This window comes from Cebidichthys violaceus, unplaced genomic scaffold, assembly GCF_023349555.1.
Source record: "Cebidichthys violaceus isolate CVI_PGR_0920_01 unplaced genomic scaffold, fCebVio1.0.p SCAF_5, whole genome shotgun sequence".
NCBI lineage: Eukaryota > Metazoa > Chordata > Actinopteri > Perciformes > Stichaeidae > Cebidichthys > Cebidichthys violaceus.
This window is the reverse complement of record NW_027176705.1, coordinates 6,474,852-6,489,360: the sequence shown is the minus strand read 5'-3', so window position 1 is coordinate 6,489,360 and position 14,509 is coordinate 6,474,852. Positions and strand designations below refer to the sequence as shown.

At 43.8% G+C, this 14,509-nt stretch overlaps 1 protein-coding gene across 1 annotated transcript; it reads left to right on the top strand.

Annotated features, from left to right (window-relative positions):
- Positions 1-1,922: 1,922 nt before the first annotated feature.
- On the top strand, positions 1,923-9,821 carry dld (deltaD). The gene is made up of 12 exons (XM_068730473.1): positions 1,923-1,990; positions 2,151-2,456; positions 3,184-3,244; positions 4,151-4,408; positions 5,674-5,734; positions 5,842-5,972; positions 6,080-6,249; positions 6,348-6,564; positions 6,673-6,846; positions 6,956-7,685; positions 7,840-8,095; positions 8,210-9,821. The coding sequence occupies exons 1-12, from the start codon at positions 1,940-1,942 to the stop codon at positions 8,213-8,215; spliced, it is 2,421 nt and encodes an 806-aa protein (XP_068586574.1). The 5' UTR covers positions 1,923-1,939; the 3' UTR covers positions 8,216-9,821.
- Positions 9,822-14,509: the final 4,688 nt, after the last annotated feature.

Here is a 14,509-nt window from a genome sequence, read left to right as displayed (position 1 = left end):
AGGAACTGTGATATTTTGTTATCAAGCATGTTGTATAGATTACTGTTTATGCAACCGGCCATGCTCTCTCTCTCTCTCTCTCTCTCGCTCTCTCTCTCTCTCTCTCTCTCGCTCTCTCTCTCTCTCTCTCTCTCTCTCTCTCGCTCTCTCTCTCTCTCTCTCTCTCTCGCTCTCTCTCTCTCTCTCTCTCTCTCTCTCTCTCGCTCTCTCTCTCTCTCTCTCTCTCTCTCTCTCTCTTTCTCTCTCTCTCTCTCTCTGGTGATGTATTATTGTGGGAGAGCAGGTGCTGCCGGCCCAATTACCATACAGCTGAAAGCACAAAGAAAAAAAAACTTTACTCCCTCTATGCCCCCCCCCCCTACTCTCCCTCCTTCTCCTCACAAAGTCCCTTAATGACAGCCACGCGAGTGACACACCACCAAGTCTTTTTTACTGCCTCTACCAAAGAGCAAGTAAGGGAAATACAGATGCATGCGGTGAAAAAGGTTTAGGTGTATTGGCCTGCAGCCAGCGTGTGAGCGTATTTATTTTGGTGCGTCTTTGCGCACTACTTGGTTTAGATTTTTCGGCTTCAGATTATTTTACCTGTATCAATATGAATTAAACTATATACAGTAAATGGGATTTTGGGAAGTCATCATCATTAACAGAGATTTATGGAGATGAGGGGATCTGTAAATGCATACGCCTATTTATTCTTGGCATAAAATGATGTTGTTAAGTTACATTATTATGACATTTTTTAGCTTGAATTGATCAATAAATGCTCTGACATTTTTTTTATTTACTATTAAATCTGTAGATCAGAGTACCAGTATTAAACCAATATTACATTAATTTAACACATTGTAGAGCCGGACTTGGATGGGGTATGGTGTAGGGCATGCAACCAAGAAATAAAGATAAGGTAATAGGAACAAATCGACTTGTTTTGGGGGGTGTGAACATGTGAAAGCCTCGGCAGGGGTAACACCATAGGAATGTGGCGGAGCAGATGGTCGTTGTAACGCAGTTGGGACGGCTGGCAGCCGGCTGGCCGTGCAGGGAACAAGCCAGCCAAGCCTTTAGTATTCAACCCCAAAAGGCTATGAGCAGCCACCGTCGGACTGCGCTGCTGCGTGTGTAAATCACTTGATGCTGAGATGTAGAGGATTTCGTGCAGAGGTTAAAGAATTTGTCGGAATGTAAATGGGTCCTGTGTGTTGCGTTGTGGAGGAGGGAGGCATCAGGGGAAGCAAGGGGTTGTTGCACATTTAACAGCTCACTAGCCATTTGGTCTATCCCTTTGAGAGAAAGAGGGGAGGGGGTGGTGGGGCGGGTTTCGAAAAGTTGTGTGGTGCACCCCCCTCTCTTTCTTTGTGATGGCCCCGGGGCGGACTTGTGGTGGTGGTGGAGGGAGGGGAAGAAGAGGAGCAGAGGGGCTCATTTGCATCTTATTACCCTTCGCCTGTTGGCTCAGTATAAAACCCTGTGAAGGGCAGGAGACTCATCAGACATACGCACTGTTATTCCGAGAGAGGCACAGAGAGACGAAGACTTAGCATCAGCATATCATTATCTATCAAGTGGGAAAATAAACAAGGCCGTCAAGATCTGCCTCTTCTCTTGCAACGATTGACTGGAATTAACTCTCTTATATTTCCATCGGGGATTTCATTCACGCTTCTCCAAGGGGATCCTTCTGCTGAGGATTACTTTACTCTGTATAACTTTTTTTCCATCTCTGTCAAAAACTCGTGCCTTGTATGGAAAACTAGAGGGGCACAAGACAGACGCACCAAAGGAAAAGTGTCACCTCACCTTCCCTCCTGCGCGTCAAGAGTTCACCTTGACTGTGACATAACGGAGAGCGTTTTTTAAAAACTTTTTCCATGATTGTTTGAGTCGGGCTACACGGACTTGTGGAGCTTGCACTGCTTGTCGAAGGGCTGTCAACACAATGGGACGCCTATTTCTGCTCCTGGTTGTCACTCTCTCCCTCACCTGCCAGGTAGGTCCAATAAGAGTGCATGATGATATTAAAGGCTATTAAAAACGCACGTCGTGTGTGTTTGCATACTTTTATGGCTGTAAAAAAAGTTTTGTACTTAACTTTTCAAACATCATAAGGTTACTTGTTTTAAACACGCTGGGCTGATTGTGTGTTTTAGGTTTTGTGCTCCGGAGTGTTTGAGCTGAAGCTGCAGGAGTTCCTCAACAAGAAAGGGATACCGGGGAACTCTAACTGCTGCCCCGGAGGCTCTGCTCATCCGCAGGGCAGTAACCAGCAGTGTGAGTGCAAGACTTTCTTTCGGGTTTGTCTGAAGCATTACCAGGCTAACGTCTCCCCCGAGCCTCCCTGCACCTATGGCGGTGCTGTGACTCCCGTCCTCGGCTCCAACTCCTTCCAGGTGCCGGAGACCAACGCGGACAGCTTCACCAACCCAATTCACTTCCCCTTCGGCTTCACATGGCCGGTAAGTGTTTATAAACTCCTTATGTGAGACATCATTTGAAATACGGTATTTCTGCCCCAAGGATACCACTACAACGTTTCATGCAAGATTATTGTAAAACTATCATTGTATAACCGCATTTAAAATGTTTTTTGTGTGTGTAGTGTTTGTGTCATGTAGTTGTTTTTTATTATAATTGATGTCTCATTTTTAAGTAATAATGGGAACTGTTAGACTGTGAAGTTACTACAGTCTTACTCCATTGGGACGTATTAGCTTTGAAGAGTGCAAAACGCAACAGATGCTCCCAAACTCAACACTTGTGAGGGTCTTTGTCAGCACTGTGTGAGAGGGGCTATTGTAGTATTTCTGTGCTCTTTGGTAGGATAACACGGGGAGGGGAGGAGGGCGAGTGTGTGTGACTGTGAGAAGAGGAGGGGTGTCACCAAACGCTCCTCTCCTCCGACCAGGCGTGGTGGGAAATTTAACATCCTCTGAGTTGGCACATCATTGGCAGCGCAGCGTGAAATTCCGCCTCGTTTGGTTTTACGGCGGTGTCAGAGTGTGATAGTAGCAGGGGTGTGAAAAAAGGAGCAGGTAGTAGCCCTTATTAGGCCTCTAATCAACACGGGAATTAGGCTGTGAAGTTTATTGGGAGGCCTCCTAATGGCCCTCTGCGTCTCTGCGGAGGGAGGGAGGCCTCCAGGCCAAGCAGCTGTTGACTCTCTCTCTCTCTGTCTCTCCTCAGGGGACGTTTTCACTGATCATTGAAGCTCTGCACACTGACTCCCTGGACGACCTGACAACAGGTGGGTGACAGCCAGAAAAGGCAGCAGTGTAACTCAAAGACAGGCCAGAAGGCTAATGGTGGCCTTGTTTTTTCACAGTTGCATGTTTTTCACTTAGTGCTCAGTCATTAGTGCTAAACAGGGCAACACAAAGATTAATGAATGTTAGAGAACAGTATGCTGGCAGTCTTATCAAGAGCAAATTCCATACACTTCTTTCATACATATAGATTCATGTATCCTTCTACATAATGGCAAACAAACCTTTAGATTTTATAATAAATAACTTGATTTAAAGGCAGTCTCTATGTGCCACACTTCTCTATAGCTGGAGGTTTATTTAGCATCATAAGATAAAGGCCACCTACAGTTTTTTCAGGTGCCAGTTGAGATTTGTCCCTACTGTGTGATATTCACTTAATGTAATCTTAATGTCATGCTCTTATCGCTAATGATGACTAACTGACCACAACATGGAATTGTGTGTGTGTGTCTGCGGTGGTGGAGATAATCACCAGAAGTAACCTACACTCTATTTCTAAATGAGAAGGCACAATTTACATTTTAAAATGTTTTTTTATTTTTATTTTGTTCAGGCAGCAGCATCCACCACTTTACTGTCTTGGAACCATAAAAAAGTATTATCATTCTGGCATTAAACCACATGCCCAAATAAAAAGATACTAAGATATGAGTGACTTGTCTTTTATTTCTCAATAGAAGGCCAAACAAAGAAATCTTCATTATAAAAATAATACAGATATTTTAGATCTAGTAAACAAATTCGATAAGTGTCATAATTTGATAATGACAAGGTGTCACCCCCGTTGTGCACCTGTTTTTCAGAACATCATGCTGTTAGCACTCAATCATAACACTAATAGAAATAACATGACAAATAACAATCTGCGTTGTTGACTTTTGCAGACAACCCGGAGCGTCTGATCAGCAGGATCACTACTCAGCGTCACCTCACTGTGGGAGAAGAGTGGTACAAGGATATGCAGACAGCCGGCAGAACTGAGCTGCGTTACTCCTACCGCTTCCTGTGTGATGAGCACTACTATGGCGACGGATGCTCCGTTTTCTGCCGGCCCAGAGACGATGCTTTTGGGCACTTTACCTGCGGCGAGCGCGGGGAGATCATATGCAACTCTGGCTGGAAGGGACAATACTGCACTGAACGTAAGTGTGTCTGCTTATTATTGTGCCCCAATACACAAGATATAATAAAACATGCTTTTCATTAGTCATGGCTCAGAGAGCTGAAGAATGCATTATTTAACTCTCACAACTAAGGCGCTGTAAATTAACACTTATGAGGCAAAGACTTTCTGGATTTCTGAAAAGTAATTTTCAAAGTTAACCACTTGCCTATCTTTATTGTTGAGGGACTTTTTCCACCTCCTAATGCAGGGCCCGTGTGCAACAGGCGTCAGTTCGTTATCCCATAGCACCAGAGGCCTCCATTCTAACGAGCCGCAGTGGCTCCTCAGTAATTCACACGCCGCGTGCCTTCCATTAGACCACTGGGGCCTCCTCACCCCAAACCTCCTCCCCGATTGGCCAAGTGGGGGTCCTGTATTGTTGGTGCTCGGGCTGGTGATTGGCCGAGCAGGGTTGTGTATTGTTGTGGAGGGGGCAGCTGCTCGGTGAGAGGAGACAATGGAGCAGCTGTCTGATGGTTAGCTCCACACAGACCAGCTGGCCCTGGAGGGAGGAGGAGGGGAGTGAGGAGAGACGGGAGGAGCGGTGGAGGGAAAGGATGAATTTAGAAGAGGAGAGGAAGAGGAGAGAAGGAGAAGAAGAGAGGGGATAGGTTGATTGAAGACGAAGGGAGGAGGATCAGAAGTAGTAGGGTAGAAAGGGGGGAGAGGAGGAGAGGGGCCAAGGGTGAGAAAAGGGACTTCTGACCCACAATCAAGGGGAGAAAGGAGGCTTTGTGTGGGATGCTTTTGTGTTGGAGAGAAACCATCTTAAAGGAGAGGGCTTGTTGGCTGGTTCCCCCGTTTGGTGAACAAAGTTGCCTGTAGGCTGTTGAAGCTGAAAGGTAACATTTTCAGCAACTTTTGCAGCATTGAAGAGGGCAAAACATCTCAGCCGGTGGTCAGGAACAACCTGATGACCTTCAAGGTTTTATCCTTTTTCACTTTAGCAGCTAAGCTTGGTCTTTAACTACCAAACATGAGCCACTGGGTTTATGAGGCCTCTATGACAGACAGACAGACAGACAGACAGACAGGTGAGCAGGTAAACTAATTGTAGAGACACAGGCCAACAGACAGGCTGAAAGACAGACAAACAGATAAGAAGGCAGAGGCGCCAGCCAGACAGGCAGGCAGCTGTTTCAAAAAGTCCTCTGTGAATGGAAGACTGATTGAGGGCAAACACATGTTTCCAACACTGGATTTCCCATGATTCACCTGTCACTGTCTGTTTCCTCCCTGCAGCAATCTGTCTTCCTGGTTGTGATGAAGAACATGGCTTTTGTGATAAACCTGGAGAGTGCAAGTAAGTCACGCTGACAATGAAAATCTATTCTTCATATCTGGGAGTTGCCTAGATGAATCGACAGATCTATTGTTATTAACAATATTTAATGAATTTTGTGTTCCCAGGTGTCGAGTGGGCTTCAGTGGGCGTTACTGTGATGACTGCATCCGTTACCCAGGCTGCCTCCATGGTACTTGCCAACAGCCCTGGCAATGTAACTGCCAGGAGGGATGGGGTGGGCTCTTCTGCAACCAGGGTGAGTTTACTGAGAGATTTATTACTTTGCTGGCACCCAATCTGCCCTCCTTTCTTCATATTTAGGCTGTATAATTTATGAATGTTGCTCCTTGTTGATGTTTCCAGATCTGAACTACTGTACACACCACAAGCCCTGTCTTAATGGAGCCACTTGTACCAACACTGGCCAGGGCAGCTACACTTGTTCCTGTCTGCCTGGATACACGGGTGCCGGTTGTGAAATCCAGGTCAACGAATGTTCTGGAAACCCCTGTCGCAATGGAGGCAGCTGCACTGTGAGTATCAATGAAGAGAAGTGATGTGTTGATAAAAACAAGTATATTCACTCAATCAAGCCTGTGTGTAACCACTGTTTACATTATTTCTATTATAGGACAACGATAACGGCTATAAGTGCACCTGCCCACCTGGTTTCTATGGCACCAACTGTGAGTTAAGCGCCAATACCTGTGCAGATGGGCCTTGCTTTAATGGCGGGCGTTGCGCCGACAACCCTGAAGGTGGCTACTTCTGTCAGTGCCTGATGGGATACGCTGGGTTCAACTGCGAGAAGAAAATCGACCACTGCTCCTCCAACCCTTGTTTAAATGGTATGTTGTCCTCTGTGTTTGTTCACCTACAATTAAACATAAACCTAGAATTAAAATATCTTGGGAACTAATCCTCGCTCTTTGTTTCAATCCCTCTCCCATCTGCAGGTGCAGAATGTGTGGATCTGGTAAACTCCTACCTTTGTCAGTGTCCTGAGGGATTTTCAGGACAAAACTGTGAGGACAGCAGCAGTATCTCGGGATTCTGTCTGTCCTTCCCTTGTCAAAACGGTGGGACGTGTCAGGAGGAAGTGAACGGCTACACCTGTACCTGCCCTCCAGGTATGAGAGCACACTAACAGATGTGTCTTGATAATGTTTACATTATTTGTTTTTTATGTAGCTTCATCATAGCTTTGTTCTAGAGTCTTAAACTCTGCTTATTCTTTAGGATATACTGGCGAAAACTGCAGCTCCCCCATCTCCCGCTGCCATCACAACCCCTGCCACAATGGAGCCACCTGCCATGAGCGTGGTGGTCGCTACGTGTGCGCTTGTGTGCCCGGCTATGGTGGTCACAACTGCCAGTTCCTCTTACCAGAGGTTCCCAGGGGTCAGCCGGTGGTGGATGGACCAGATCGGCGTTATTCTTCCCCAGAAAATGAAAATATTGTAGACGAGGAGGATGACGACAGTGGATTCCCCTGGACCGCTGTGTGTGCCGGGGTCTTCCTCGTTCTTGTGATTCTGATCGGCTGCTCAGTGCTGGTGGTCTACATTCGGGTCAAACTGCAGGAGAGGCACGGTCACCACAGCGACAGTGTCCACAGCGACAGCCAAGAGACCATGAACAACCTGACAACCACCAACAATTGTCTCCGCAGTGACAAGGAACTGTGCACTATGATGACAACGTCAATTAAAAACACCAACAAGAAGGTGGATTACCATTCGGACCTCGATGGGTCACTGGGGGGTCTTAGTGGAATCAGTGGGCTCAACGGATCAGAGAAGAATGGCTTTAAGACCCGCTACCCCAGTGTGGAGTATAACCTGGTCCATGAGCTCCGGCCTGAAGAGCTGTCGCAGTGTAAAGAAGAGGAGCGTGATGAGCCAGAGGTTAAATGTGAAATGTTTGATGAGTCTGACTCGGAGGAGAGATACAGGAAGAGACACAACAGGTACATACAAAATATACACTTACATGGGTAGACTGCTAAATGTGTGCATGCATTAAAATTCATGGATAAAAATGTCGGCCTAGATGCAAGGATAGCATGTGTTGTGTGAAGGACGGTGTTTCTGATTATGTTTTTTTTCTTCTTCGACCCACAGTGATGCATCAGAAATGAAACAAGTAGACGAGTCACCGAGCTGCAGCGAAGCAAAATATCAGTCATCCAGCGAGTTGAACTATCACGCAGCAAGTGATCTTAAATACCAGTCAACCAGTGACGTCAAATACCAGTCAACCAGTGATGTTGAATACCACAGTTCCAGTGACAGCAGGTACCAGTGTACCAACGGCACCAAATACCAGTCCGTCTACGTCATGTCGGACCAAAAAGATGAATGTATCATTGCTACAGAGGTGAGTACACATAAATAGTATAATCTGCACAGCAAATATACCAAATAATTGTAACTTGCCTCAGCACACATGTAAAAACACACTAAACACTGATTATTTTTCTCTGTATTACAGGTATGATACCAGTCCAGACCAGATCAGACCAGTTTCCTGTGGTTGATGGCGGTCCACACACACCAGCCCTGAGCAGTAGAGCTCAGCTTGTCTCCAGGAGGTTTTACTCCTGCTGTTTGCTGCTGTTCCCTGGGATTTACCTGAGGACTTTGAGCCAAGGTGCTACTGAGCCAACACAGAGTCAGTACCGACCTGGCAAGGACTTAGTACTACAGTAGTACTACGGGTGAATATTTGACATTTTTGAGCTGCGATGGATGTCTAATGCTGACTCAGTGCTATGGATGAAGCAACAGAAGACAGTGCTAGCTCTTGTACAAACTTTGTACAGAAACAGTGCTGAGCGAGTACTCATGCAGCAGTGGAAGATTTACTGCTTGTCCCAGGATGAACTATGGAATATTGACTTGGATGTTGACCGATGATATTGTAGTACTGTGGAGTACTGGTTGAATAAACAGTGTAGTACCTTTGGAGTACTGAGAACTTTTGAAGTACTGTTGTAGTACTGTTATGTGCCGTGGTTTTACGACGCAGTGTAAAAGCTGTTGTGGATATTCAACAGTTCATGTTCTGTGCAGTGCTGCAGAGTAAAGGATGAAATAATAGGAGTAGTCCCTGTACTTCACTAATACTGCAGCTGTTGCTGCTGTATGTCCATGTATTGTTAAGAATTAATAAAAATCTCAATTGGAGCTTTTCCTAACAAAACAAAAGAAAAAACAGTGGGACTTCTACAGCAGCTGCACATCTTTAGCTTTGCAGCACTGACAGACACAGTGTTGGCTGAGCTGGTTCTCAGCAGAAAATAGAGAACTGAAGACTCCAGTAGTGACTGCAGATTGATCCAACATGGATCCTGTTGGGCCATACTGGCCCCCTGACCCCTGAAGGTTGTGATACACAGGGCAATGTTTTGGGCAGGGCATCTTAGGAAACACAGCAATCAGCACAAGAGAACGAACAAAGGAAGAGACGATGAAACAAATCAGACAAAACATACAGATAGTGTAATTATTCAATTACATAATTTTTCCTTTGGCTGCAATTTATTGACAAAATTACCTAAAAGAAGTTGCTCCCTAAATTCTCCTCTAATGATGCTGTTGTGTTTCCAAGCAAGCCAAGCTATCAAGGACTAGTCTTAACTGCCAAGACCTCATTGCACTATGGAGGTGTGCGTGTGTGTGTGTGTGTATGAGTGTGTACAGAAGAGGAGATGATACCTGTGTGTGGTGTCAAATGTATGCACTGCCCACTCCCGCTCCCGTCACTCCCAGTCTTCCACTATTAGCCAATTAAAGGACACCATCACTCTGCCTGCCGTTGGTTAGGATTATTTGTTTTTATTTGATATCTAAAGAAAGATGTATTCTTTTAATTTAATAATGTAATTATTGTGTTCCATCTTGTTGTGAATTTCTTTTGTTAAACATGTTATAATTTAAGTTGGATTGTTTTTATTTGGCAGATAATGTATGTATGTAAGTATGTATGCATGTATGTGTTAGGCACTTGAGACCCCTGTGACTGTGTTGTATTTAAGAGAAAAGTCGTATGTACAGAGCCTGTCATTTTTATTACTGGAAATCAGCGCAATATTTTTCCAAAATAAAAGAGGAATGAAATATAGCACGTCTGGTGTTGAGTGATTTCAACTTATATTAATATGTGGTTGCTTTTTCTTAGTAAAGATTACATTTACAAGAAGAACAAATAGACAGTGGCTTTCCTTTACAGTAATATATGTTCATATCACAACCAAGGCTTTTAGCTGTATTTAGGAGCTTTATGTCATAAAAGATGTGACGATGTCACAAAATATTAGCGTCATATGAAGCTATTTTTACATTTGTAATTCCTTACAGGGTAATCTAACAAATTCAAGCTGATGGATTTGTTCTCTCTAAGTGATAGTGTGTTGGTATTTGCATACGTGTGTGTGTGTGTGTGTGTGTGTGTGTGTGTGTGTGTGTGTTCGTCTGACACAGCAGAAGACTGTCTCCTTGTGGAACCACTAAATGAGACAAAGACACACCCCATAATCATAGACCGCTTAGCTAGCCTCCTCTGAGGCCAGAGCCATCTCTTTGTGTGTAAGTGTTTATGCATGTGAGTGGAAGGAGTGTGTGTGTGTGTGTGTGTGTGTGTGTGTGTGTGTGTGCGCATGGCTACGTATGTGTGTTTATATTAGTCTGTGTGTTGATTTGCTTGTGGATGAATGTTTTTGTTCTCTGTACATGTGCATCAGAGCTTGTGTGTGATCTTGTTTTAAGCAGAGGGATATTTATAGCTGAAGAGAGAAACCACCAGTCTGGATTTAGTCCCGGTTGCCCCTGCCTGACTACTCTGTGTGTGTGTGTGTGTGTGTGTGTGTGTGTGTGTGTGTGTGTGTGTGTGTGTGTGTGTGTGTGTGTGTGTGTGTGAGTGTGTGTGTGTATGTCATTTAGTGACCACTGGGAGTGTAGCAGTAGTCATCAAAGAAACTCATCTGGTTCGCGGTCTCATATAAACACACACGCACACAAGACGATGAAATTGGATGACAGATGATCAGAAATTTGCCACAATGACAGAAGACAAAGTCTATTAAGTGTCGACATTAGCACACCAACTCACACACACACACACACACACACACACACACACACACACAGGTCATGGCCTTGCTGACAAAAGTAAATTCATTGGAAATGTGGTCAAGTTAAGTTAATTTATTCCTTTATATAATGATACAGAGTCACATTATATGAAAGTCAAGTTATAGACCGACATGTTGGAGCAGTGGCCTGTCCAGTTGTTGTAGACACGGGGACCGCTGCCCTTCCAAAGACTGCAACTGTGACTGCTCAAAAAGTATTTGCTTGTATTACACAAGCGGCAGGCAGTTGTTAGCACATACCATGCTAAGCTTTTTAACTTAACTTTTTTTCAGTGCCACAATAGCTTTTCGCTGAGTTGGAAAATCACAGGAGACAGGCTTAAAGCTGGTCCTTTGTTGTTGTTAGGCTGTCCTCCGGCCCCGAACAGTCGCACACACTCACATCCTCTCTCTCTGCATCTCTCTGGTGTCAATAGTCAGACAAAGCCCTGGTCACTGACTGCCATATGCTGCCCCACTGCACATAAAGCACAGCACTCTTTGAACTTCTAAAGGGGGAAATCAAAACTTCTTCAGGGTAAAAATATATATATATATATATATATATATATATATATATATATATATATATATATATATATATATATATATATTATAAATGTTTATTACATCAGACACATATTCACACAGACTTGTTTTTCCTTTCCATGTGGTGCTCAACAGTTCAGTCAGTTTCTACATGGATGATGTTTAATGGTAACACTAACAACAAAAGCAACGCAAAATGTAATACACAAATCTGAAAATACTCAAATATGTGTGACGGATAACATACTGTCTCTTTTACTCTCCTCCCTCTTTCTCTCCGTGCACAAACACTTTTTATTCTGACAGGGAGTAGGCAGGACCGTAGCTAATCCAGAGAACAGGCTGTTTAAGTGTGTCTCTGCTATAATCTGATTAATCTGTCCATTCATACGCTCCTCTTCTCTCCTCTCACAGATCTGTTTGAATGTATATGTGTGCATCAGTGTGTAAGCATACACGTTAATGATCGTAGGTTTGTGTGTGTGTGTGTGTGTGTGTGTGTGTGTGTGTGTGTGAGAGAGAGAGAGAGAGAGAGAGAGAGAGGGACAAATGGGGAAGAAGAGAGCCTGCACTTTGCCACTGAAACTTCTTTTGTCCACACACTGGTTACCTGCCACACACACACACACACACACACACACACACACACACACACACACACACACACACACGCACACAACAGTACTTTGCAGAAAGTTGAAGCTGAAGAAACTGGGGCGCCCTCTTGTTATTGGGGGTTATGGTCATCCGTTGTTGCATGTTGTTCCCCATCTTTGTCCCCCACTCATTTCTTGTCAGCCCTCTCATGAAGGCATAAATATATATTCAGTATATAATATATATTTCTATATTTGCATGTCGAAGTGTCCTTCGCCAAAGATACTGAACCCCAAATTGGTGTCTGTGTGAGCATTAGTTTAAATCTTGATGAGCAGGTGGATCCTTGTATGGCCATCAGCATATGAATGTGTGTGAATGGCTGAATGTTGACATGTAGTGTACAGAGCTTTGAGGGAGCTGAAGACAAGAAGGGCACTATATAAAAATGCAACATTTACCATTTACTGAACATTTACATAAACAGACATCTATATACAGGGCAGTAGTGAGGGGAATAGTGCAACTAACTACTCAGGACCCCAAGATGGCGAATGCCCTCAAGAAGCCTGGAATTAAATGTTTCATTTTATTTGCAAATGTGAAATTAACCTCATGAGTAAGTTATTATTGTGGCTGAATAAAGGGTGTGACAGACAATTCACCCGTTTTTACAACAGTTTTAATGTTGGTGTGTGGGTTGAACTTACCAAGCTAACATCACAACAGCTATCTTGCTGATTAATGATATCTCCATCTTCTGTTGTTGCTGAGGAAGTGAGAGAAAGGTGAGCTCATAAGAGATTTATCAAGCAGTCATTAGCAGCAGTTTACACCGAGAAGAGATTTGCATCAAACATCAAGAGAGAACACAACTAATTAGCACACAATTGTCAAAAAACTGATTCAGTTTTTGTTTAATATGGAGCGGTCCTTCCTGAAAAAGAGGCCCCAATCTGTATTTGTAAAGTCCTGAATAACAATGTAGGGAATAATGTTCTACAAGACAAACTAAGTAAACCTCATAATAAAAGTATCCCAGGTTTCATGGAGTAAATATTTGATTAAATGTGGTATTAAAAAGGCCATTAATAACCACTACAGATGCAGTTATTTGTGTGAGACTTGATGTATGAAGACATTTCCTGGCTACAGATCTGTCTATATAACATAATGTAACATGTGACAGTATCCATGGTATTCACACATTGAATTTGTGATTCTTCTTCTATCGTTATATCTCGAGACACTGGGATACTGGGAAACTTTGCCCTTCTGTTTCCGGCTGACTAGTGTGTTATATTTGCTTTAGTTACGAATGCTTGAGATTCTAATTTTAATATGCCACCTGACCACAAATTACACAACGTAAACACAAAAGTCTTTTCTACAAGTTGATAGACTTGTCTTCATGTCTTCACTTTTTTTTGCTGAAACAGCATCATAACAGCGACTCACTGACTTTACATCTCTTCTCCTCTTTTGTTTTTTTATTAGCTTTTCAATTTGTCCCCACACCAACTCAGCATCACTTTTTTAGGGCCAAATCTTGTGGGAAAACAGAGATTTCTCTCTCAGCCATCCTCCATTGTTGAGTTTGAACAAACGAAGTGACCACAGCAGCCCGAGTCACACAATGACAGACAGCTTATTCAGCTACTTCATCTGTCGCAGCTCCCCAGGGACCAGGCTCTGATCTTTTCCCAGAGCTCCATCTCTGTCTCTTTCACATATTACTTCTCCCCCTTCTTCTTCTTCCTTCTTCCTCTTTCCCTGATTGTCTCTCTCCTCTGACTCTGTTAATATCTGCACAGCATGACTCTATTAAATTTATTTTCCTTTTCTAAAGTTAATGTACATATATTCTTTATTGAAATCATAGTTTTGGGGGGTATAACTGTTAATCGAAGCACTTAAAACTGAACACATTCCTCAACTGTCGTTGAGTAGATGTTAGCACTTTGTTTTTATTTCTTTTATTGACATTTATCGCTGGGGGTTAAAGTGGTTGTAAAGACAGAGTCATTCCTTCAGAGACACCAGCTTCCATCAGCGCCTTCTGGTCATTACTGGTGCATCGTGGGAACAGCTTGGCGAGGACAATGATTGGCTAGAACAAAGAAGCTGGGGGGGGCAACACAAAGGACACGCCCACTGCATGATGGGAACGAACAGCAGAGGAAGCAGATGTTGCCACAGTGGACACACAGGAGGGGAGCGAGAGAGAGAGAGACAGCAGATGTCTCTCTCTCTCTTTCTCTCTCTCTCTCTCTCTCTCTCTCTCTCTCTCTCTCTCTCATGAGTTTGATCAGTGAGTGTTCACCGCTTTAGAACCAGGTAAGAAGACACAACAGCTTTACCTGCATTACCTTTGCATGGCTCTATTGCGGTCGAGTCTCTCTGTTGCTGTGGCAGTGTGGGATTGGGTTTCTGCCAGATAACCACAAGGTTTCTGATGTTCTCTTCAAAATGTCTCCTTAACCCTCTAAAAAGCGTCACTTCCCATTTAAATG

Bases quoted from the DNA above. Each gene is read 5' to 3' on its own strand.
- dld (XM_068730473.1), top strand. From the start codon at position 1,940: ATGGGACGCCTATTTCTGCTCCTGGTTGTCACTCTCTCCCTCACCTGC. The intron at 3,245-4,150 runs GTGGGTGACAGC...TGACTTTTGCAG, and splicing joins CCTGGACGACCTGACAACAG to ACAACCCGGAGCGTCTGATC. The intron at 6,565-6,672 runs GTATGTTGTCCT...TCCCATCTGCAG, and splicing joins CTCCAACCCTTGTTTAAATG to GTGCAGAATGTGTGGATCTG.